The 26,475-nt window shown below is 45.2% G+C and overlaps 1 protein-coding gene across 2 annotated transcripts; it reads right to left on the reverse strand.

The window, feature by feature from the left end:
• dapk2b (death-associated protein kinase 2b) lies at positions 1–26,069 on the reverse strand. 2 transcript variants are annotated; one of them, XM_042110776.1, is made up of 12 exons: positions 25,864–26,013; positions 24,712–24,889; positions 12,733–12,954; positions 10,745–10,883; positions 8,874–9,003; positions 8,501–8,549; positions 8,184–8,210; positions 7,888–8,040; positions 7,222–7,267; positions 3,642–3,731; positions 2,840–2,911; positions 1–1,919 (listed from the first exon to the last, which is right to left on the reverse strand). In XM_042110776.1, exons 2-12 carry the CDS (start codon positions 24,786–24,788, stop codon positions 1,797–1,799), a joined length of 1,128 nt encoding a protein of 375 aa, XP_041966710.1. In that variant the 5' UTR covers positions 24,789–24,889; positions 25,864–26,013; the 3' UTR covers positions 1–1,796. The 2 variants fall into 2 exon arrangements, with proteins under 2 accessions (XP_041966710.1, XP_041966709.1); XM_042110775.1 differs by lacking the exons at positions 1–1,919; positions 2,840–2,911; positions 3,642–3,731 and adding an exon at positions 4,012–5,940 and having other exon boundaries at positions 25,864–26,069.
• Between the last annotated feature and the right edge of the window lie 406 nt (positions 26,070–26,475).

Genomic DNA, 26,475 nt, shown 5'->3' on the forward strand with positions numbered 1-26,475 from the left:
TAAATATATTAAATATTTATTTCTCTCTTGCTCCAATTACTTTTACAAATATAGTCCAAAACATAGGGCTTATAGAACATAGAGGTAAACTTAAAAAGCAGTCATTAAACACATTCTTAGCAGTCAGCAGTTTTTTAAGACAAATGGTAACAGGTGGAAGTCGGAGCGACTCCAACATCTCAGAATGGTGAGGTTGAGTTGCATCTTAATTACAATGAAGAATATGAACAGATGTTATTACTGTAAATAGCCCAAGCACAATGTAAACAAAAACAGAGACTAACAGACATTCTGTGGTCCACAGAGCCAACCACACAAGCATGCATGCACACATATACAGACACACGCAAGAGTGCACACACACAAACGTAAACAACATTAGACACTTTCAAAAATACACTCACAAATAATTCTACCTAGATCTATCTGTACATGGGCAACTCTAACGGATCACACAGCACAAGCTCTGTTCTAGAGCGTTCACTAACAGTGACAAGTTGGCACCAACTAAGACTGAGACTGTAATGTCAACCAATATGAACAACATGAGTTCCACAGCTTACACAATTAGCCTCTGAATGCCTTTAGGAAGTAGTATGAGGAAATAAAGATAAAAACAAATAAAACATAAAAAAATAAATTCAATGAAATGTTCTTTGGAAATGTCACAACGGTGCCTACGGTAATTATGCACTTTTGACGTGAAGACTCTCCCAGCTGCATTTGTCAGACTAATAAATGACTGTCACCACCTTGGGAAAACCAGTGAGCCAACCAATCTCTCTTTTTTCCTGCCATACAATTGAGACAGTTTGCAGTAAGCCCATTTGGAAAGACTGTGACACAAACACGCCATCACAACAGGCCTAAGGGTAAAAGGTTCCCAGGGAGAAGTGAATAACCTACTCTACCAGCCACTCCTAGGCTGAGAATATGGGCATGAAATATTTAGCAATGCTGGAAAACAACTGCAAAGATACATGAGTTATTTTGCGGTGTCTATTACCGGTTAGTTACAAATCAATTTATTTACAAGGGTTGTAAACCACGCTAGTAAGACATTACCTCAGATTAATTACATTCTCTAAAATTTAAAGGGGCTGAAGGGAAATTGGCACTCACACTTCAAAGGCATAGAAGTTAATATACATTTAAAAATATTCTCTGGGCACTCTTTGCCTCTGTTATATAGACGCTGAGACTGTACAAAACCCATTCACATATCAAATAGGAAATAACATATTTATATGCATACCTGGAAATAACATATTTATATGCAACCCATCATAGTCGAGTTAGCGGCCAAACCGGACACAGTGGGAATTTGACAAAATCAGCTAAAAATACCTCAGTACACAGAGGAGGACATGAGGCACTTGTTAAGTGAGCAGACTGCAAAGGCACTTTTTAAGACCTGCTAAATACACACAGTTTTATAAAGTAAAGTACATGAAGTATGTTTTCAGCTCAAAACAGGCACCATCTTTAAATCTTCTCTTGGGCAGCCGATAAGCAATTGTAGACAAACCTTTTATCTACTGCAAAAAAGTATTTCACAAAAAACCTCAAAACATCACCTTGTGGCACTATAAAATGTTTTCATAATGTACATGAAATAAAACCTGGGGCACATCATGTTGAAAGGCAATCGACCACTCAAGGCTCTTCACTGTTGTCAGGTGAGGCTCAGAAAGCTGGAATGGTTGAAACGTTTAGGCAGGTGTGTACTCTTGTGCTGAAATACTCTGGGGTTGTTGGGTTTAGTAGCGTGAGGAGTCCCTCAGAAGAGAGGCGCTTCAGGAGGTGCTGCTCCTCTTGCGAGTCCTGGGCTTCCTGTACATGACCTCCTCTTCCTGGTCGCTCTCGCAGTCGCGCTCAAACATGGCCACTGTGCGCTCCACAATCCCGGGTAGAGCTGCCTGTCAAACACACACACACACACACACACACACACAAGACGTCACCTGACCTGTCACTTAACAAGTTCAAAGAGCTTCATATTTATGTTTTTCCCCCTTCTGTGGTTCTGTGGTTCTGTGGTTGTGTTCATACATATATATATATATATATATATATATATATATATATATATATATATACACACACACACTTTATTGATCCCTAGGGGAAATTCAACCAACCATATGGTTGTGTTAATATGATTAAAACTTAAAATGAATACATCATACTGAATTCAAGCAAAGCACAATGCTTGTTTTAGGGAGATGGCACTGCACTGTCTTGTTTGAACTTGGATGTGGTGTTTGGGTTCAGATTTACCTAAAAATATATCAGATATATCAATGAAATGTAATTATATTCACACATGCTATATCTGACCAGACACACAGTTTAAATGGGACCTGTTTTATTGGGAGGGTGTAAAACAACAAAGACAAATCAAAAGAACTTTCCAGATCATCTTAAACAGCAAACTGAACTGAAATGAATAGCACTCGTCTGTCGGGCAGGATGTCTGGCTCCAAAGACTCCAATGGCATGATAGAGGACTGATCCAATTAGTTGGATCTCTAGCTAGTTTGTGCCACACACTAAATAGAAAGATTAGAGGAATTCTTTGAAGGATTCCTACTTAGAACAGCTTCAAGACACTGAGTCAATAAACTGAGCTACAGATATACTGAAGGGGCATTCAAGTTGCTAATTTCTACTAGGAATCATTCATGAGGAAATTCCAAGTAATTGTTTGCATGCGTGTTTGAATGATTGATTGATTGATTGATTGATTGATTGATTGATTCTTGGGACAAGCAACAGTTCTTAAAGAGTGTTGTTGATGTTATGGGACAAGAAAAAAGACGAGAGCTGTTGTACAAACCTGCCGTTTGGGCTGACCTTTCCTCATCATCCGAGTCAGGTGATTACAGAGAGACACGATCCTGATGGACAACTACACACAACACACAGAGACGACAGCATGCGATTTGAACCAGAACCTTATTTTGGCGGTGTCCAGGACACAGTTTATAGTGAGTCTGTTTACTGCAAATTAAGTTACAATTAAATTAAGGTTAAGGTATTTGGTAAACACTTTTCTCCAAACTTACAAAACATATTTGAGAGGGACTGAGTGCCGTCACTACGGTTAAGTATGCACTCTGACTGCCATACCAATGAGCCTGGCTCTTTCCTGTTGTGGTCAAGGTGCAGCTTTAGAGACCCTGAGACCTGGGTTTGAGGCCGAGTGGGACTGCTCTCTCACTTCCTCACACTAACAACACAATGCAATGAACTAAGCACATACAGTATGATTTCAACTCAGGCAGCAGCTGATGCTGAATGAATGTAGTCCAGACCAGGGCAGTACCAGAGTCCATACTCTGTGGCAGTGCGTCATCACCATGGTTTCCTGGACTCTGTGACAGAGTGTTGTCATCATGGTGTCATGGGCCCTGCGATACAATGGGGTCACTATGGTTTCATTAGTTCTGTGACACCGTGCCATCACTATGGTTGAGTATGTGTTCTGACTGCCATAGTAAGGAGACTGGCTCTTTGGCATTGGGGTCAAAGTGAGCTTTGGTACCCCATAGACCTGGATCTCTCTCTCTCTCTCTCTCTCTCTCCACTGGTGCCTGTTGTAGGGATAAGGACATATTTCTTGCTGATGTATAGATTACCTTCCACCTGCGTCGTGCATACAGCCTTCTGAAGTTCTCCATGTTGACCACGGACTGCCTGCGCACCAGCGCCTGTCTGGGGTTCTCCGGCTGTAAGAGGTCACATCAGGGTGAAACAGCAAGCATGAGGGAACTGGAAGACACTAACCTTGGCATCATCAGAAACAGATAAACACTACTTATTCTATTGTGCTTTCAGCATACCTACTGCTGTAACTAAACTGATGCTCCAACTAAACTGATGTATTGTTTGATATTATATGATATTATATTATGTGCATAGAATGTCTGTACACATCTCGTCTCTAATATTTCTTTTTGCACTGAATTTATTCCATGTGGTGTAATTCAACTGAATTGCTTGAGTTAGTGACAGGATAGTTATTTTTTATTTCCCTTTGAAAACAGTGTAAAACAATGATGACAGTATATTTAAAAAAACAAAAACAATGATGACAAAAAAACAAGTCACAAAAAAAAGAAAAATGCTTTCATAGCCATGTGTGTGTATCATCATGTTTCTTTTGTGTGGATTCTGCAGTAGCTGAGTTCAACAGTAACAGTAAGGGCCATTAACTGTGCAGCTAACAGAAGAGGCTAAGATAAGGCTGAGTATAAATCATAACATGTCAACTCTTTACTGCAGTAAAAGTATTATCAAAGCAAGACATGAGAGACATGGCTCAAACACGGGTCAAACAATATACACTGCAAACAGCAGTGGAATACAACACAATGCAATAAACAAAACAATGCATATGAGACTACCCTTTATTTGCATAAGTCATACTAGACGCTTCACAAATGCTCTATTATTTATGAAGTATAATATATTTGAACTAAAGCCACAATCGGATTGTTTGTTTACAAGCACACACACAGGCGCGTACGCACACACACGCACGCACGCACACGCACACGCACTTTACCTTAACCTTTACTCTACATATAACATCTAAGCCTATTTGTAATTCTCAGTGACTAGACTAGAAAATAGGCTACCCAAATAAAGAGAGACTCAACATAACCTTGTGCTAATGGCATGGAGACAATTTCATTACGAAGGGTTTGTTTCCACTCCTGATAAAAGTTTCCTTTTTGATCGAAAAAAGTGCTTTGGTTTCATTGTTGCTGACGTACAAAAGATTTCATTAATCTCTCCTTTAGGTATTAAAAAATGAAAATAATTAGAAAGCCAATATGTCCTGAAAAGCAATTAACAAAACACAAATGTATGGAGTTACAGTATAACAAGTGTTTGCTTAAAGTGTATTTGGTATCAGACTAAATTAATCTTAAATATAATTTATTATTGAGATTCCTTTAACATATACATTATAATAAATACATTCAACCCCACAAATGTGTAACATTACTTGCCATGCAGTTAATAACCTACAGTGTTTTATTTCACCTCCATTCACAATGAGTGTGATTCCAGGAGGAAACAACTTTGACTGTACTAAGGACATGTCTGTATGTGTGACTGTACTAAGGATGTGTTTACATTGCTATGCTACAGGTTTTCATGTGTGACTGTACTAAGGATGTGTTTACATTGCTATGCTACAGGTTTGCATGTGTGATTGTACTAAAGACGTGTTTACATTGCCATGTGTGTTCCCGTCCCTTCTAGTCCCTAGTCAGTCTCTGTGAGATCAGGCCCCGCCTCTGAGCAGAGCTCCGCCCCACAGGCGTGGCTTAGAAGCTCCTTGAACGCCTCGTTCACGTCGCTGCCAAAAGGCACGCGGTCGCCCCCGGCGTCGCTGTGGAGACTCATCACGACAACCTCTCGTAGCCAGCAGAGTTCGGAGGTGAGCTCCTCCCTGAGCGTGCTCAGGTGTGTCTGCCGCTCCAGGTAGCGCTGGCCCACGCTGTGGAGGCTGGCGTCGGTGGCGCGCAGGTCCTGGTGGAGGCCGTGCCGCGTGGCCTCGGCCTTGCGCAGCTCATAGCGGGCGCGGGACAGCTCCTGGCGCACACCCTCGCCGCCCTCACGGAGCCAGGCCTCACGCTGACCGCAGGCGGAGAGCAGCGCCTCCACGTCGCCCTGCAGGGCCTCTCGGCGCTCCCGCACGCCCGCCACGTCCGCCTCCATCAGCGCGATGTCATCCAGCGCGCGGGCAAAGCGCTCCACGTTGGCGTAGGTGTGGTTGGGCGGCACGCTGGCGTGCGACTGGACGGTGTACTCCTTCAGGCGCTTGGTCTTCAGCTGCCGGGCCTCTGGCTCTGCCTCGGTCTTACGCCGTGGCGCCCCCGGGGCCGAGCTCTCCTCCACCGCAGCCGCCACGCATTGGTGCGACTTTTGGATAGAAGGGAGGAATAGCCAATCAGATCCAGAGGGTTGGAGAGAGGGTGGGGTTATGGTGCTGGCAAACGTGGATCCAAAAGCACACACACACACACACACACACACACACACACACAGCTAGGTGCAGGTTGATGGGGTGTTAGTGTGTTGGTCACACAGGTTTCAGGGATAGGGCCTGTAGCTGTTGTCAGTTTTTGTCCATTCTTCTGTCCACGATCTGCTGTTACTGTTGTGAGTGGTCTCCACAAACATGCCAGTTTGCCCCTCTGTTTGAATCCAAACTCTCATGCAGAACAATATGACTCCACTGCTTGCATGGATGGTGTCAAGGATCACATCATGTCAATTACACTGTGCAACACACTTTACAGATGCACACCAGTGAGAAGGTGGAAGAGGTGAAATGAGGAGGGCTCACTTCTCCCCACATGCAGCTGAAACCCTAGTTAGTACTGGTCCTCACCAGGTTTGAATTCACATGAAAACTGGAAACGTACTTAAAACTCACTGTGTTGTCAAAAATCTTTATATTCCTTCCATTCTGTGTGTAATGTTAAAGGTCCTACAAGCGATGCAGGGTAACGTCACTTCTGTTGACGTTGAAACAAAACGGAGAGCTAGCTCGCTACTCCCTCCACCTCCCTCCTGTGCAATTGAAACTCTCCCAAACGCGCATCTCGTCGGTGATTTGCTGGAACAGTTTGTTATAGTTTTATGGGCAAGGTTTGCCCAAGTTGCCCAAACCGCGTCACATCGCTGATAGCACCTTTAAGTTCAGTTTAGTTTAGTTTAGTTGCGGGCTCATTTCAATGGACCATGTAGAATCTCACAGTCTAAACGTCAGCAAATCTCACTACTGATGAGAAGTGGTCTGATGGTCTAGTTAGATTCTGATTTTGATTCAGATGTATTGAACACCCACACATAACCAAAGTGACTTTGAACATTCAGTTCAGAGCACAGCTATCAGTTTCAGACACTGCAGGACAGTGACGTGCATCTCAAACCACACTTGAGGTGCATTCAAATTCCTTAAACAGAAGTGAACATTCGCAGGGAACATGTTTTCTCAAAACAGATCATTTGAGCGATTTTGTGTTCATTCCATCGCCACAGTAATCCTCCAACATCCAACTCCCAGCATGTTGGCTGAGAACTACTGAGAAAATGGTTTGCAGACGTTTGCGAATGTTCGCCTATGTTTTTGCAAATAGGAACACACCTCTGAAACCAGCAACATGCTGTAGAGCGCCTGATGAACTCAGTAATTACCTTTATCCAGGGGTGATTGAGAGCATCCTGAATGGTCATCCTTTTCCTGCAAGACAAGCAGACACACACAAAAAAACACACCCAGTCAGGAGAGACTGAACCAGTGAAAGAACTCTGAGAATCCACACAATAACAAAAACATTGAGCGGTGGTAGCATAGTGGTTAAGGAGCTGGGCTAGCACGCAGTAGCCTAAAAAATGTGGGTTCAATACCCGGCCATTGTGCCTATGAGCAAGGAGTTGCTCCGGGGACAGTGACCCTTGTAATATAACTGACATATGTAACTCGCTTGGGATAAAAGTGCCTGCTAAATGAATAAATGTAAACGTAAAAACGATATGTACACTGTCACACTTCACACCATGTTATCCATTTAATATACAACTGTTGATGTTATACCAAAGGAGGACTAAGTGAACCTATTCTACCAGAAAAGACAAAAGAACAGGTCTGGTCTCGTCATTCAGTGAAATACCTTTTGTGTCATTTACTTGATTTGTCTTTTACATAATCAAAACAACAAGTTTGAGCTGGTATAGCTTTCAGGCAGTTTAAACTAGTAGGATGTTGAAATGCAGATGTGGTTTGGTACTGGTATCAGAAGGTGACAGTGTGAAGGTCATGTTCACGTGCGTTGTTTAGGTCTGGGCAGCAGGACCACTTACCTAGTGTCCTTGACCAGTAGCTGTTTGATGAAGCTCTTAGCCAGCTCACTGGTGCTGCCAAAGAACTCTTCGTCAAACTCATAGTTCATGGCTGAGATGTTGCCCAGCGTCTCCTGTTTGGTATCCCCCAGGAATGGAGATGCTCCACTTAATCTGGGGGTGGGGGTGGAGAAAGCCCACTCAGATAACACGCAGAGCTTCGTTTGACACATTATTCACACACTCATAAGGAGCGAAAAATAGCAATCAACACAGTCACACACACTCTTCACATTTCCCCCCAGTTTCACACTTACAGGATGTAGGTGATGACTCCTATGCTCCTGTCACCGCGACAGACAGAGAGAGAGAGAGAGAAAGAAAGGAGTAGGAGAGAGGAGGGGAGGAGAGAAGGAGAGTAAGATAGTAGGGTAAATGAGAGAAAGAGAGAATGAAAGAGGGAGAGAGAGAGAAAGAGGGGGGGTATATGGCCAACAGAGGTAGGTAGAACAAAAGAGAGAGAGAGAGAGAGAGAGAGAGAGAGAGAGGAGGGGAGAAAGGAAAAAAACAAGGTTAATCCATGGAAACATCTGAAGGCAAAAGCCACGCGTGGACAGTAATTAGGGGTTCTTACCACATATCGGCCTCTAATCCCAGGGGCTCGTAGTTCACTATCTCTGGTGCTGCAAATAGAACAGATGTTACAAAAATGCCTTCATCGTCCACTTACACAATAAACAACAACAGGGGCCGCACAAATATGGTGCAAGCAAGGTGAAAGACTTGGGTTAAGGTTAGTGTAACCATGTGTTTATTGCTAATAGAAAATCATGTGTGTGTTTGAGTGTTTGTGTGTGTGTGTGTGTGTGTGTGTGTGTGTGTGTGTGTGTGTGTGTGTGTGTGTGTGTGTGTGTGTGTGTGTAATATATGAGATTCCTCCATATTAAACTGTTGTACTAATGGTATAAAAGAATGCTTTTAGGTAATCATTTGACCATTTGACATACCAACAAATTCAGGGGTCCCAAAGATATTTTTAAACTCTACTCCATCTTCTATCTTGTGTGCCAGGCCGAAATCAATCAGTTTGATGCGGGGTAGAGGGACTTTGTTGTTCAGCAGCATTATATTTTCAGGCTGAAGAAAAAACAGATCGCATCATGAATGAAATTATATGCAAACCTTGACTTAGTCTTCTCATGCAAATTACGTTAAATTAAAACCACACCCGATCATTTTATAACCAAATGGACAGGTCACGAGAGCTGTGCCATCAGCCATGACAAAACTTCTTTTCATGCATCACCAACTTGCCCTGAAGCCATTTTCAACGTGTATCTCTAAAGGTCACCCATGTAGCTGCAGACACAAATCTGAGACACAAAACAAGACTCAATAAGCATTAAGTCCTCTGTGGAAGCTCTCCTGCTTTCAGAGAGATGGTCCCCTTTGCGCCTCAGAAACGAGGTCACGAGGGACACGTGACTTGCGGAGGTTACTGGGCGCCCTTGACACTGGACATGAATGTGAGGATAGCGTGGGGGTGCTATCCTGCACTACAAAAACAGGATGAAGATTATCTGGGGTGTCAGAGGTGTGTGTGTGTGTGTGTGTGTGTGTGTGTGTGTGTGTATCGTACTCGGTCTCCCTGACTCGTGCGGAGGAGATAGCCTCTTTGGAGCCCTGCCAGGCATGTGAGACTCGTCTACACAAGGCTGATAAACATGTCCTGCCCAGCTAGCCACTGCTGGACAACAAGTGGCCCTGACACAGCGGCTACTTCTTTCCCTGTACTATACCTGGACTATATACACACCAAGCTCCAGTAAGACGATTGTCTTTCACTAGTGTTATACACACTCCGCCACACTCATCAGTGCTACACACACACACACTAAGATCCACTGACACCAGCCACTTTCCCCAGCGCTACACACACACACTAAGATCCACTGACACCAGCCACTTTCCCCAGCGCTACACACACACACTAAGATCCACTGACACCAGCCACTTTCCCCAGCGCTACACACACACACTAAGATCCACTGACACCAGTGTTACACACACTGTGCGAGGGAATCATATTACCGTCTTACTGCTGCTGTATGCCGTTAGTGTAACAAAGGACTTGGCCAGCATTATCAGCAGGACCAACATAACATAGCAACATCACTTCTATTATGAAACATTAGTCACCATCTAAATATGTTATTATCTCAATAGATTATTTCAGTAAATGTAATAATAATAATAATAATAATAATAATAATAATAATAATAATAATAATAACAACAATAACAATAATAATATTTCCATCAATGATGTGTGGAAATCGTTTCAAATTGACAGTGGCGTGCTTTGCTTTTTGAACGAGATTCTGACCCGAGATTCTCCAGAGAACACTTTCTCTTGCTCTTCTGAAAAAGAGAGAACTTCTCTCTGAGACCCCGATCACATCCGTAACCATGCACACCCTGTCAGTGATGAGGGGCTCCAGGTGTTGCTATGCAACCTGACAGTGAGGGAATGGCTGGCTGGAAAAGCCCACTTTTAAAAGGCCACAGAACCCTGCCTGCTGGAGACATGATTGGTTGCCATGGCAACTGAGCTTTTCTATCAACATGAACACCACTTCCTACTCTGGCTTTTAGAGTAGAGTTCAAAGAGCATCCATCTGGACACTCCCCTTAGGTCCACAGCCCAGTTAGCCTCTAGAGAATGAAGGGAGATGCTGGAGAGAGGGAGAGAGAAAGAGAGACAGACAGGAAGAGAGAAAAACAGAACGACAGAAAATGGTAGACAGAGACAAAGATGGAGGAAGGGAAAGATAGACAGGCAGACAGAGAGTGTGTGTACCTGTACCGGTATACACACCTTGAGGTCAAAGTGCACAATGTTTCTGGAGTGGAGGTACTGAATGCCATCGAGGATCTGTTTGATGAACTCTGTGGCCTCCTCTTCACTCAGAGACTCCTTCTGGGCCAGGAAGTCAAAGAGCTCTCCCCCCGACACCCTGGAAACACACACACACACACACCTGATTACGATGACAGCACAGCATTAACATAATAGTGCACACTGCACGCACAAAAGTCAGAAAGCCAGATGACATTTATATTTTAAATGTATTCATTTAGCTGACACTTTTATCCAAAGCGACTCAATTATATAACAAGGCCTATTGTCCCCCGGATCAACTTGGAGTTAAGTGACAGACACACAAACACACACACACACACACACGGTCACAAAAGCACACACACACACACACACACACACACACACACACACACACACACACACACACACAGATGACTCAGCTAAGTGCATGGCATGAATGTGGCCTTGCTGCTGAGCTTGTGCTACCAGCTGAAGGGCCAGTGTCCCCGGAAGAGCAGACACACTGATAAAACCCCGCACTCTCACCTGCAGCTTTATTAAAACAAACTTATGTAAATACGACCCTTTAGCTGGGACTGCACCGCCATCTGATAACAGCCCTGATGACGCAAACGCTCATGCTCTCACACACACACACACACACACACACACACACACACAATCAATAGGATCACTCCGTTGTTGAGGAACTATCTGCTAGTGTATTCTTGCCATAGGCGGCATGCTTGACTTGCGAAGATCCCCTTCCACTCATAGCCTGCAGTACTGCAGTCGCTGGTTCCTGTCTCCAGACAGATAGACGGGATAACGTGTCGTGACAAGAAATTGGAGAGGAATTTTGTTTATAGAGAAGGGGTTTGTGTGTGTGTGTGCGTGCGTGCGCGCGTGCGTGCGTGCATGCGTGCGTGCGCCGAGTCCCCTGCTCAGTGCAGTGGTGACGTTGGTGGGATGGCTAGATGATGTTCTCCACTTAGCACAGGGCAGCGCAGCTGACCGCCATGGACAAGGCCTGCCCTTTCACCACAGGCTTTCATTCAATTCGGCTCCTTCAATTAGTCCTAATTGGGCCTCCGTCCTAACTCTGCCTCTCCTGCAGATCCCACTATGGGCCTCCCAGCAGCCCCCCAGACTCTCTCCCTCCATATCTCTCTCTCTCTCCCTCCCTCTTATTCCCTCTCTTTCTCCCTCTACTCCCACCCCTTGCTCTTTCCCTCTCTCCCCCTCTATAACCCTCCAACCCCGTCCCCACACACACACACACCGCACCCCCTCCAAAGTGCTGACATTTCCTTCAGTGCCCACACAAACACACACACACACACACACACACACACACACACACACACACACACATGCACGTAGAACAGAACAGGCAGCCAGTGTGCGATCCCATTGCCGTGGGCTTCCTGCGGCGATGTGCTCTGTGTCACAGGAGTCACGGCCCAGAGGACCAGCACTGACTGTGATATAATTGCTATATTCAAACTGCTGAATGTCCTGTCCCATTTACTTCACTGTGCTGGCTTGTGCTGCTTGAATGAGGGTTCTTATAGAGATGATTAGGCAAGCAACTGTTGTTCTACTGAGTCGATGTGGCCAAAGCAGTGCTGAAAGGCCCTTTAGTGCGGCTTATTATCAGCTGCACATGACAGAGGGGAGGTGTTTAGAGAAGTGAGAAAGAAAAACATATTTTTTTTAAATGTACTCACAAGCATCACCATTTCAAAAACCTTACCCGGGACTCTAAATATCTACTGGTATGCCAACAGGTATGCCAACAGGTGCATTGTATGAGGTTCTGTATGTGTGTGTGTGTGTGTGTGTGTGTGTGTGTGTGTGTGTGTGCATGTGTGTGTGCGTGTGCATTGTGTGTGTGCGAGTGTGTGCATGTGTGTGTGTGTGTGTGTTTTGTGCCTGTGTCAGTGTGTGTGTGTGTGTGTGTGTAAGTGTGTGTCACTCACAGCTCCAGGATGAGCACCACGTCGGTCCGGTTTTCGTAGATGTCGTGCAGCGTGATGATGTTGGGGTGCTGGATCTGCTGGAGGATGGTGACCTCGCGCTCGATCTCCTCCCGCCGCACCCCGCGACGGCTGGCCCGGCTCTGGCGCTTCTTGATGAACTTGGCGGCGTACTCCACGCCAGTGCTCTTCTCCTTGCAGCGCTTCACGATGGCAAACTGTCCACTGCACCACAGAGGAGGCAAAGACACACACAACACACACATGAAAGATGGTTCTAGAGAGAAATTATCTAAACTTGCTTTCAATCTTCCAGTAAGGCATTTTACCGGGTGCTAATGTAACAAACAATGATGTTCAACTTGAGTAAATTCAGACTTCATTTCAGAATTCAGAATTCATACAGTATGATTTATACATTATATTATCATTAGACAGTTCAATAAAGTGCCATGACAGTATCAACAGCACTTCACCTAAGCAAACAATTATGGCCAAAACATTGTTGTATGCTGAATTGAGTCATGAAAACAGAAAAATCCAGGAAGAGAGTTTTGTCTTAGACACAACCTTGACTGAGCAAGCTGTGAATTAGGAACATAAAGCCCAACACAAGCAGTCCAATATAATTCTGTATCTTTACCTATAACAAAGCTCACTTTAAAACACTTAATACACGACAATGAAGAAATTGGGTTCCCACATCACTGACCTGAGTCACAATAAATCACAATTTAATGAGCAATAAGGGCAGACCCATCCTCTTAAGCACACATAATACTGGATGCACAGAGGGGAGATTGGCCTGCACAACCAGCCAATCAAGAGGGGGCTTTCAGAAACGATGAGAGCATCCCATTGCAACAAGACACGCTCGCTCTCTGTCACAAAGTTCCTCATTTCCTCTGGGGCTGATGAAGAACCCGAGGCTCTGTTTGGGTTTGTGCAATTGGACAGAACTGACGGCAGGAACAGCATGGACCCGGAATAGGCTTACCCATCTCAGCCATCAGCAGCAGAGGAGGAATGAGGAATTAGAGCCCAATAAAACTGATATTAAGACGTCGGTGGGGCATGTAAGGCTAATTAATCGGTCAGTCTGAAGAGATTCAGGGGAGACGTCTGTCTGTCTCTTGAGTGCCCCGACAAAGTGTCTCTCCCCAAAGGCAGCGACAGAGACAGAGGCAGCAAGAGAGGAACTCCAGCCACTAGCATGCCCGGCACTGAGGAGCATGAGGGTGAGGGTGGCGGGAGCCCCAAGAAAACAAACAACGGACACAAATAAATAGTGAAGCGAGAAAGCAGTGAGGTCGGAAACCCAGGGGATGGATAAATAAATAAATAAACAAATAAATAAATAGCAAAAGCTAAAAGAAAAGCCTTCCCGTAGAAAAAAAAGATGTGAGGTGTGGGTGGTGGGAGACTCAGGAAAAAAAAGGAAAAATAACTCAATAAACAGACAAGCAAACAAATGAAAAGTGAAGCAAGAAGAAAGCCTTTCCTGTAGACAGAGAGCAATGAGGGAGAAGGAATGCCTCAATCCTACTCAGAACCGCCGTGGCGGTCAGGTCCACTCTGATCTGCTGTGGCGCTGCTCCGCTCCCGCGGTCAGTCATGCCAGCTCTCCTCTCTGTGGGCACTGCTCTGCCTGTGCCTAGAATATGCCAAATATTTGTGAGTAGAGAAGAGCACTTCTCTGTCTCCATACAGTGTGTTTGTGTGTGTGTGTGTGTGTGTGTGTGTGTGTGTGTGTGTGTGTGTGTGTGTGTGTGTGTGTGTCTGTGTGTGTGTGTATTAGAATGATTCTCGGGGCCTTTTCCTGCTTTTGTATCCTCAGAATACTGCAAATAAACAGCAGTTAGGAAAATAAACCGCACTGTTTCCTCTAGATAAATGGTTTATACCCCGTTTGCACAAGGCACTTTCAGTAGCCAAGACCACATAGAGCTACAGTGCCACTGCATTGCACAAAACAGCATTGAGTATTTTGGAGTTGCAAAAATACTCAGTAGTCCAAAAAGTACTCCATTGGAAGAGACAAAGAGAGACAGTTTAAAATGATTCTGTTCAATTTCAGAACAGAAAAAAAAATCTATCAATACTCCAAACCCACTGAAAGGAACATGCTCAGTAAAACAACAACATCTGTGTCAGCACATCCACAACCTACGGAGAAGCATTCTATCCCTACATGGGTGTGTATTATGGCAGTTATCCTGTAAGTCATTTGAGCTGAGTGACATGACATTAAAGGGGATATGAGATGGGATGTGTCCATTTCAAAGATAACATATATGTCACTCGGATGTGAGCAGTAATCCTCACACGAGGGGTTTGCTAGTGTAAACATCCACAGGACAACACTCAGACGGCCCCTATCTCGGCTGACTAAGCATCCCAAAATGCATAGCTGCATGCCATCGGTGACCTGGTCACTGCGCTATCGGTTGGAGCGCCGCCGAGTCCGGGAGACGGACTCCACCGACACTCAACCACAGCCTGATAGGTCAGGGGGATACTGATAGCAGAGAGAGGAGGAGAAGGAGAGAAAGAGAGAGAAAGGAGGAGAGCGAGGAAGAGGTGGTGGAAAGGGTGGGGGGTGATAGAGAAAGAGAGGGAGAGAGAAGGAGAAAGTGAGAAAGGAAGAGGAAAGAGGTAGAGAGACAGAAAGAGGTGGTGGACAGGGGAATAGAATGAAAAAGAGAGAGGGAGACAGAAAGATGCAAGAAAAGAAAGAAAGAACTAAAGAAAATAAGGGAGAAAGAAGAGAATGAGAGAACAAGGAAACTAGGTAGCCAAAACGATAGGCATAAAGGCAGAGCAAGTGAAAGAGAGGGAGAGAGGGACACAGAGACAGAAATAGAAATGCAGACAAAGGAACGGAGGCAAACAGAGCGAGAGAGAACAGCGAGCAGACTGAGTGGCAGTAGGAGACACACAAAGCGCCAGCGGCATCCTTTCAAACCCTCGCACTTGGACAGGGGGTCACCCCATAGAAATGTGACGAACGCCAGTGAGATCACATCACTAGGTGACTCGGTTTATTTTGAGTCTTCCGGGGTCCACACACACACACACACATACACACAGTAAAACTCCATTCAGCTGGGGTCCATTTGTTTTTTAAGAGGCAGCTATTTGTGTCAATCGCCTCAGCGCTGCGTCTGAAAGCCACCGCACTCAAAATGGAAACACACGCAAAAGAGCATCACATCGGCATCAGCACAGAGTGGGGTCAGCATAGTGGACATAAGTCAAGCACTTCGGAGTAGGAGGCAGAGAGAGATATGGAGAGGAGGAGAGAGAGATAGAGAGAGAGGGAAAGAGAGAAGGGGAGAGAGGGAGAGAGAGAAGAGGAGGAGAGAGATAGAGAGAGAGGGAGAGAGGTGAAGAGTGAGTGAGAAAGAAGGAAAAGAAGAAAGAGGATGAGGGAGGATGAGAGAGAGAGAGAAAGGGAAGGAAGGAGGAGAGAGAGATGTGACGAGGAACAGAGGGAAAAGAAGAGAGGGAGGAGGGAGGGATGGAGAAAGGGAGCAATAGAGGGTAAGTGGGCAAGTGAGAGAGGGATAGGAAGAGGGAGATGGAGGGTAAGAGAGGAGAAAAATAATGAGAGGGAGAGAGAGAGGAAGAGGGGGAGAGAGAATGTGACACAGTATTTTTCCCACCCCATACTGTTATCAAATTCATTCCAAAGCTAGCACAGTGTGTTACTGCACGTGTTTGTGTCCGTGTCTGTTTGTGGTTATGAATTTGTGTGTGTGTGTGTGTGTGTGTATGTGTGCCTATAAATGTGTGTGTACTTTGCCTGGCTTCCAAGTGCGTAGGCAGGGGGAGTGGCAATGTATGTTGCTGAGTGTGTGTCTGTGTGTCCGTGTATGTATGGCTATGAATGTGTGTGTATGCTTTGCCTGGCTTCCAGCACAGACATCCAGTGCATAAGCAGGGTCCATGGCAATGTGTTTGTGTGTGTGTGTGTGTGTGTGTGTGTGTGTATGTGTGTGTGTTTGCGTGTGTGTGGGATGGTGGATGGATCATCTGATTACAAACACATCATTTCCTGTGTTCTGCAGGCATCCCTGCCGAGCTGCAAAGTCCCTCCTGTGTGGCCCCCTCTTACCCGTCTGGCTCTGTGTAACGCTAAAATTAGTCCCCCTCCTCTCACCACCACGCCTCTCTCTTCCCACCTGCTTGACCCCGCGCTGCGCTGATGGGCCTGCTGAAGGTTTTCTATGTGTATGTGTGTGTGTGTGTGTGTGTATGTGTGTGTGTGTGTGTGTGTGTGTGTGTGTGCGTTTGTGTGCGTGTTGGCTCAAGTCTGTCCCCCGAAAGTGTAAGCCTCTCAGCCACATTCCAGCACACTCTCTGGTCAACTAGACCTGTCCGCACCATCAGCGTCTCCATGTCCCCCTCGCTATTAGTGGCGGTCACCGTGAGGAATTCTCCATCCTCCTCCTGCGCTCCTCACATCCAGTTCTTTCACTCCCCTGTCACTCTTAGGCAACTTGCCCTTTTACGTGTCTAACTACCCCACCCCTCCTTGCCCTCCAGCTGTTCCAGCACTTCAGAAAGTCATCCAGACAAAATACAGATTTAGACAAAATACATAGTGTTCACCGATGGGAGAGTAAACACACTGGCTCCTTTCAAAGGGACCAGATGAGCTGGCGTTGGATCGGCTGTCCATAAGCGGGGCCTTGGGAGCCGGCTGTTCCCTATTAACCTCGGGCATGGGGGTAACTGCATTAGTGGCATGCTGCAACCGGTGCGCTATCGGCAGTGCGCACAGGCTGAAGTATTTATTTGAGCTATCAGCGATGAGCACAGCCTGGGGTAGTTATCTGAGCTATAAACTGATGGGCAGGGCTGTAGAGCGAAACAAGTCTGTGCCCATGCACACTCAGGGATGCACACGAATACAAACGTGAGTGTCAGAATAACACTGTTGACTTGATCCAGAAGGAGTGAATTCAACACCCACTCTGAGCTGAAGCATGAGTGCTCGTAAATCCAAATCTAGAGTAGGTTAAAAAGAGTATTTGAATACTACTGATGAATGCAAGCATGTTAAATTATATCCTGTATTAAATCACTAAATTTCACTGAACTGTGGCTTTGCCGTTGGTGTAAAATTGGCCCATACAGCATCTGAATGGTGTTATGTTCATCAATGTTGGAATTCATTTTGCGCTCACAACATTTTTCTCTGTGTGTTCTGTGACCCAGTAAAATTCAGTCCAAGGTCCCGCATTATCGCAAGAGCAAACAGACAGGGGACAGAGGGACAGGGGTGGGTCGGCAGCCAACCGACCTGGGCAGTTTAGGCAATAAACAGGGAGGAGGGGGTAATCTGGGGCATGCCCTACAGACAGAGCCAACACTTCAGAATGGAGAGAGAGCACAGGCCAGTTCCATTCTCACTCTCTCCCCCTCTTCTTCTTTACTGCTTACACAGTGTACAAACTCACAAGGGTACCAACGTGCACATCGGCCTTGTAAAAAGATTAGCCCTTCAGGGAATTTCCACACCTGGCCTGAAAGTGTATTTCTTTGTGTGCAGGTTTGTGTGTGTGTGTGTGTGTGTGTGTGTGTGGATGCTTGTGTTAGGACTCAAGACATATATACACACACACACACACACACACACACACACACACACACACACACACACACACACACACAGACAAATGGCTCAATTGAAGCATTCTATATGCATTCTATGTGTGTGTGTGTGTGTGTGTGTGTGTGTGTGACCTATACTGGCCTTGTAAAAAGAATAGTTCTCCAGGGAAAGCCCACGCCTGGCCTGTGTGTGATGCGTTTTGATGTACTTGTGATGTACTTGTACGTAAGTGTGTGCAGTGCACATAATGTTACTGGTTACCTCTGGGGCGTTTCAAATGGTCTTTCCATCTCTTATATCAGCAGCACATGTTACCTCTGGAGACCAGACCCAGCCCTGTTTCCCTCTAACACCACAGCACTTAGCTTCACCATAACAGTACAGTATTCACTGTAGACGAGATATGTATGTATGTACATATGTAGACGAGAACACTCCTCGTCTGACATATTCAGTACCGTACTAACACTCACAGACCCTGGAAACTCAGCCGTGGCCTACTGGTTAGCGCTTCGGACTTGTAACCGGAGGGCTGCCGGTTCGAACCCCGGCACGGCTGAAGTGCCCTTGAGCAAGGCACCTAACCCCTCACTGCTCCCCGAGCGCCACTGTTGTTGCAGGCAGCTGAATGCGCCAGGATTAGTGGATTAATGTGTGCTTCACTTCACTGTGTGCCGAGTGTGTTTCACTAATTCACGGATTGGGATAAATGCAGAGACCAAATTTCCCTCACGGGATCAAAAGAGTATATACTTATACTTATACTAGAAACTCCTCATCTACATATTCAGTCACGCTGAACAATGTCCTGGGATGTGACAGTGAGGAACCAAACACTTTGAGAAACATAAGATACTCGATTTAACGACATCTGCTGTGCGTCAGACAGAGGTTTTGGACTATAAGCTGGAGAGTTGAGGTCTGTACACCTTCACATTGATGCTCAGGCTTTCGTAAAAGAGAGGGGGATAGAGAGGCACACCAACAAACAAAAAACAAGCGACAGAGCGTATGAAGAATAGAGGCAGAGACAAACAAACGATAAGGCAGTGGGAGAAAGAGACAAATAAGGCAAGGGCAAGTACACATGAGAGGAGAGGGACAGCCCATTCCACACATGCCTGTGTGTGTCATGTACAGTGTGTGTGTGGGGGCGGATGGGAGTGTGTGTGTGTGTTCTAGGTGTGTGAAGAGGCCTGTACAGTAAGATTGAATGCCTGTCGGTGTACAGTATGTGTATTATTGTGTGTGTGTTATTGTGTGTTGTAGATGTGTGTGTTTTCTAGGTGTATGTGTGTGTGTTCTAGGTGTGTGTGTGTGTAGTGGTCAATACCCTAAGCCTGTGTGCCTGGGGGTCTCAACTGAGTTTCCACTCCTGACAGCTGCAGGTTATTATCCTAGCTATGGGGCTGTGTATGGAGCTTTGTGGCGCCAGCCCAGGATACACACACACTGACACACACACTCACACACACACACACACACACACACACACACACACACACACACACAGACACACACACACACAGACACCAGCCTGGGGGAACCAACCACTGGGGAGACAAAGCCTGTTTCATAAATGATAATTCATGATAACACAGCTCTGTGTCTCCAATACAAATCCCTCACTCTCATATATACATGTTGTGTGTGTGTGTATGTGTGTCTGTGTGTGTGTGTGTGTCTGTGTCTGTGTGTGTATGCGTATGCGTGTGCGTGTGCATGTGTGTGTGTGTGTGTGTGAAAGAGAGCAAGCATGTGTGTTTAATTAAGTTAGTTCAGTTCAGTGTGCAGTGGACATGTGGATAAGAGTGCATGTGCTGTGTGTTTCACTAATTCACTAATTGGGATAAATGCAGAGACCAAATTTCCCTCACGGGATCAAAAGAGTATATATACTTATACTTACACTATATGCAGAGGTGGACATGTAGGAGGGTGGGTGTACAGTATAATCATAGTGTGTGTGTGTGTGTGTGTGTGTGTGTGTGTGTGTGTGTGTGTGTGTGTATGTGTGTGTGTGTGTGTGTGTGTGTGTGTATGTGTGAGAGAGAGAGAGTGAGTGCATGAGTGAATGAGAGTGTGTGTGTGTGTGAGATGAGAGATCAGACAGGCAGAGGTGTTTGCATACTAAAGAGGTGCAAATCGAGGCTTATGACTGGAATGCCCATCCATTTTAACCAGGTGATAAAAACACTGGCTCCAAATATCCAGGCCAGGGTGTTGACAATGTCAATGTCTCTGTCTCTCTCTCTCTCTTCTCTTTACAAGTTCTGTATATCGGGTCATTGTGTCCTCCCTTTCTTCCTTGTTTTCTGCCCTACCACCAGAACTAGCCGCCAAAGCAACCACTCTATTTGCCATTTGCAGAGCAGACATGACATGATTGAATGATTTATGATAGATTAGCAACTTGATTGACAGGCTCACACACACCACTGGATGTTTCCATGGCAGCTATCGGCATACTGTGTAGATGTTGCAACATCATATTTTGTTTACAGTAGCTTCACTTACAGCTACTGTTTCTAAACAAGGCATGTGGAAGATGATAAATATCCTCTGCCAGTTGAGAATCCAAATCCTTCTATCTGAGAGCTTCACCTGATCTGACATTTGGTGGAATAGCTGTAGACATACAGCACTAGTTTACAGCGGAAACAGCAGAAGTCTACAACAGGCAGTGAGCGTGGGGGGGGTGTAACTTCAGGAATACCTACCGAACAGACATTGAGTTCCCTTCATTTTTCTCTGCTAAAAATAAACACAGACATCCTCAAAGACTTGGTGCAAAAACAGCCATCTCACCACGTGTCAGACCTCTTATGCTGTGTGGAAGCTAACGCAGCTGACTGTGCAGCTGCTTGCGTACGTGTCCGGATGCATATTTGTATTTTAGTTCTCCATTGAACGGACGTCGTCATCCAAACCAATTTACCTGCACAGTCATTCATGCCAGAAGTATGTCCTATGAGTATGTGTGCTTATTTTGTCTCAAGCACACAACCTTAGTGCTGCTACTCATGCAGGAATGCTGTTCCTCACAAATCTGAGGCCACAGCACTAAGTTAGGTCACAGATGAACTATTCTGTGCTATTCAGCTCTGTGGTATTTGAATGTCACTCACTGTGGTTGATTGGTTGATCTACAGTATGCAAATTCTACAACACAACTATGAACATGGTTAGCTTTTAAATACATGTTCTTTATCAGTATCACACTTAATAGAACTGCGTGAGAACTCTGAAGTATGGAATATTTCCTGTTCTTATTTCAGCTTGTTTTGTTTTTTTACCATGACCATCTTCCTATTTCAGAAATTTAGGCAGTCCCTCTCTATAGCACACTACTGACATGAGTAGTAGCCTCGACCAAACATCACTCATTAATATCTTTGGAATTCGGAGCAAAGCTGTGGTACTCCATCATCTTGAAACCTGTATTTCCACAACCTTTGGTCTTTTTTGTCTTTTTTATATTTTTATCACATCATTATTTTAACATCACAGCCATCATGTCAAACAGGTTCTCTGGCAATTTTAACATGATTCTATGATTAAGCCTATTCATTAAAGCTTTTTAAACTTTTTTTTGAAGAGTGCCTTGGACAATCCAGCTTTACACAGGTTCTCTAAAGGTGTTTGAATCGTCATGACTGCAATGAGACTGCAGACAAGATGAAACTGTAAAATGACATGCTTGGCTGTATTTGCTGGGGTCTAAGCTATCAGTCGTTTGCATCTCTTTGCTTCACTTCCTTGTTTTTAACCACTTGTCTATTCAAGGGTGCAACGCCTCAGCGAACGAGACCTGAGGTCTAGCCTTTATCACATTCAGTTCCTGCACACTTACTGCACGCCAAAAGAACAATCTGCTTGATACATACACCCCAACACACACACACACACACACACACACACACACACACACACACACACATAGAATGCATATAGAATGCTTCAATTGAGCCATTTGTGTGTGTGTGTGTGTGTGTGTGTGTGTGTGTGTGTGTGTGTGTGTGTGTGTGTGTTAAAAGCAAAAAAACAGCTGACCAGCTCATGTCCTAGTCCCTTCACTGTACTCTCCTCCTCTCTCCAACCCCACACCCATCCAGTGCCAGTTAAGCCATCTCATGGCTCATCTCACTGCCTTGCTGGCCACATTGCATAAGAACTCCTCACGTCTCCCACCTGTTGGCTAACGGGCTGAAGAGAGAGTGACCCGATGATGGCAGTGATGATGGGGACATATCTTTTGTGTGATCCAGGGATCTCTGATTCAGGCCCTAAACCAGCCCTTGTAGGGCCACGGGGGAGCAGTTACGCCACCGGGTATGGAAAGCCAGGGTCTGATTGCATCTGATGGGGCTGTTTTCTAAGCCAAGCAGTTAGTGACATTTATGTTCAGACTCAGTGCCAAACAGCCATGTCACCACTCGGTTGTGTTGTCTTGAATTTCCCCTAGGGATCAATAAAGTATATCTATCTATCTATCTATCTATCTATCTAAGGGCACCACGTCATTTCCTGAGTACACATTGGTGAAGAAACATGTAAGGTTGCTGCAGCCCTCTAAGTCACAGTTTATCTGACTTAGAACACATGTGGCTTCATGTGATTATGTGTGTGTGTGTGTGTGTGTGTGTGTGTTATGTGATGTGTTCCAGTGGGGGTGTTGAAGACCTGTTTGTGGGTACCACACGTGTGTGTGTGTGTGTGTGTGTGTGTGTGTGTGTGTGTGTGTGTGTGTGTGTGTGTGTATCCATCACTCCATTATTCTATCTCTATCATTCTATCTATCTATCCATCTCTCTATAACTGTATCTCTGTCACTCCAGCCATTCCTGCCTTTTTATTCTCATAGGGTGATGCAATCGTCATGGTAGTACAGAACATCATAGAGAGAGAGAGAGAGAGAGAGAGAGAGAGAGAGAGAGAGAGAGAGAGAGAGAGAGAGAGAGAGAGAGAGAGAGAGAGAGAGAGAGAGAGAGAGAGAGAGAGAGAGAGAGAGAGAGAGAGAGAATTTCCTCTTTCATTTCTCTGTCAAACTTCTCCCCACAGAAAAGTAAAACCTGCGCTTGATGACATCTATGGGAACTTCACCCAGAAGTTTAAGTCAACCAACCACCGAGCAATGGAGCAGTGCTTATCAGTAGGAGTAAGAATACAACAACAATTCAACAAACAACAACAATTACACAACAAAAGGTCTTGAGTGACTTCAGGAGAGAGCCCTAGTGACTCTACACACAGACACACACACACACACCACCACCACCACCATCGTCCCAGGCGCATTGTCCGATTCCTCCATTGTCTGAGTGTGGGTGTGCCAGAGAAACTGCATGACAATGACAGACAGCGGAACATAAATAAGCCCTATGGAAACCTGACACCATCAGAACCCCCCGAGCACCTGGACTCAGAGCCAGGACTGTGTAACTCATACCTGTGTGTGTGTGTGTGTGTGTGTGTGTGTGTGTGTGTGTATGCATGAACTCCAAAGCCAGAGCGCATGGTAGTGCAACGGACACCTGGCTCTGGGTGGCTGTTCTTCCTCTTGTAAAAACAGTCGCACCTTTCCTGAAGCATGTTCGCATCCCCAGGTCAAACGCCCTACATTTCCCCCTCTCAACAGATTTGTAACTTCCAAGTGGTCAAACAGGCACTTCCCAGGCACCGCTCACAGGCTGACATCCTCCCCTCTCTCCCCTACCCTGGCCTGATCACAAGCCCCAGAAGGGGAGGGAGTCTGGGCTGCCTGTTGAGGCAGTGTTTTAGGGGAACGTTCTTTGGAACTTACAGAGCAAAACATGAGTCAGGAGAGAACGCAGAGGCCAGGCAACACCCATCCCATTCTTCGACACTGACAAAAGAGTCCAACCGCTGGCTTTTTTCTTTTTATCAGCTAGGAGTTCAAAGACGGCTTATCCTCTGTGCCCTATTTGACCTCTTCTTTAGAGGTAATACAAGCACAAAAGGGCAGGTCGGACAGAAAAGCAAAGCCAGTCCAGAGAAGAACTGAATACCCCAACTCTAATCCCAAAGCTGTGTTACAGTGCATAAATATGTCCATAATTACAGTGCTATGCATTTACACAGCTGTCTCTATAAGGAAAGAAACAGTCTGTCTGCAATCTCAGCTATGCCTGTAATTCCCCACCCTTTTCTGACCCTACCTATCACAAAGTTCAAGTGGACACACTGTATACATGCTCCTCTACTGGACCCATAGGGACACACATATATAAGCATTATGAAAGCACAGCACTCATACACAAACATGTCTACTTGAAGGTATAGCCTCTAAGGGTGTATTTCCATGTAACAAGTTATAAGCACATGACATAGGGTTTACTCACCTGCCAAGTTCTTCTCCAATTTCATAAAAATCCTCCACTCGTTGTTGCTTGAACACAGCCATGCCTAATGTCCTCATTGATAACGATGGTCTCTTGAGTAGCGGGGACAAGAGTTTATGTCTGTCGTGACGTCTCTCTCTCTCTTCGTTCTAGCGTACGATCCTGTCAGTTGGTAGCCCTACGGGATGAGAAAACGTGAATACTGTGTCCGTGGTTGCGGTTGCCACTGGTAAGAGCAAGAGGATACTTTCACTCACACACACGCGCCAGCAGGTCCCTACACGCAGCGCAACATTCCACCCATCAACCCAAGACTAACAGCACACTGTGTAGTAGCCTAACCCAAGGTTGTGTTGACTCACTGCCAAGAGCTAACGTTGATCCTGCACTGAACATGGTGAACAAAACGCAACTAGGACACTAAAGTCGGTCGCATACAGGGCAGCCTCAAGACTAGACGGGGAATAATCTGTGTTTGTAGAGAACACGACTGAAAACAACTTTTTTGGGAACGTAGCCAGTTGCGCTCATTGTGTTGGGTTACAAGGTAGCCTGATCCCCCCCTTGAATAAATGAACTGCTGTTCAGAAACAAAACTGAATTAGGACGGATTAAGCTGAACAAATAATTGTAAAGCATCAAACGAGCCCAAATGTACACTGTACGTGTTTGTGTTGCTGTGGGATCTGGTTAGCCTACACTTTAATTCCTCTGTCACTGGCTACAGCATATATGACAGCTATGCTATACTATGTGGGAAACGACTGCCTACTACAGAGAGGAAACAAAAAGAAACATAAGCTTATCTTGCGTACATTTAAACTTCTTCGTTATCTTCGGCTACTCCATTCAGGTCATAACGCACAAGCCTATGTTACATGTGATGACACAATTATTTCAAAATGTTTGTCTTCCAGACTGTTGCACACCCTATGATATGATCTAGACGCATCAGGTAGTATTCACCGTTGCTATAGCCTTTAACATATCTTAAAATAAAAATCCTGTGCGTCTTGTAGTTGTTGTTGTGTACACAATTCCTCTGATTGAAGAAACTTTGTCTACGCTCTGCCAAAATAGCCTACGCTGGACAAACTATCAACGCAATCAAATCTAACCGATAAGAACACGAATGAAAATAGATGTTCTTACCTTGATATTACTATTGTCAGGTCTTGCAGTGAGTCCACATCGTAGTTCAAATAAAACGTGACAAGAGTGGGCTTCTTCAAGTTATCTCCAACTTAGGTGCGCAGCATCTACTCTTTGCCTAGGGTCTGTCAAACAAGTATAGTTATGCACTCAGTGGTGCGCCACCTACAGTCTATCGAAGAAAGCGCAACGCCCAACCTCTCCAAACTTGCGTGTTTAAAAATGCAGCATGACGCACAGCCTGATTCAATAATAAAATGGCAACCTTACAGTTGATGTCACTGGTTAGATTGTAAATGAGAGTCCCACTGAGCAATTTCAATATAGGGAGCTGGGGACAGCTGCTTGACCATCATGACTAATGTAAGTTAGTGAACATTGGAATTTGATGTTGCAATCCTTTTCACTGAGCTGTGCCGCATCCTTCATGAAATGACTGCCCTGTACTGTAGTGTCCCACATTGTTTTACGCCCCCCTCCACACAAACACTCACATAAAAACACACAGGTTTATGATCAATAAGCAGTGGTTCCGCTAACCATCCCACTTCTTGAAAAAATCAAAGTTTGAACACTATTTCAGAAATCTTCGCAAACTTGTTTCTTTTCTGT

The sequence above is a fragment of the Alosa sapidissima genome, chromosome 11 (assembly GCF_018492685.1).
Source record: "Alosa sapidissima isolate fAloSap1 chromosome 11, fAloSap1.pri, whole genome shotgun sequence".
Lineage (NCBI taxonomy): Eukaryota > Metazoa > Chordata > Actinopteri > Clupeiformes > Clupeidae > Alosa > Alosa sapidissima.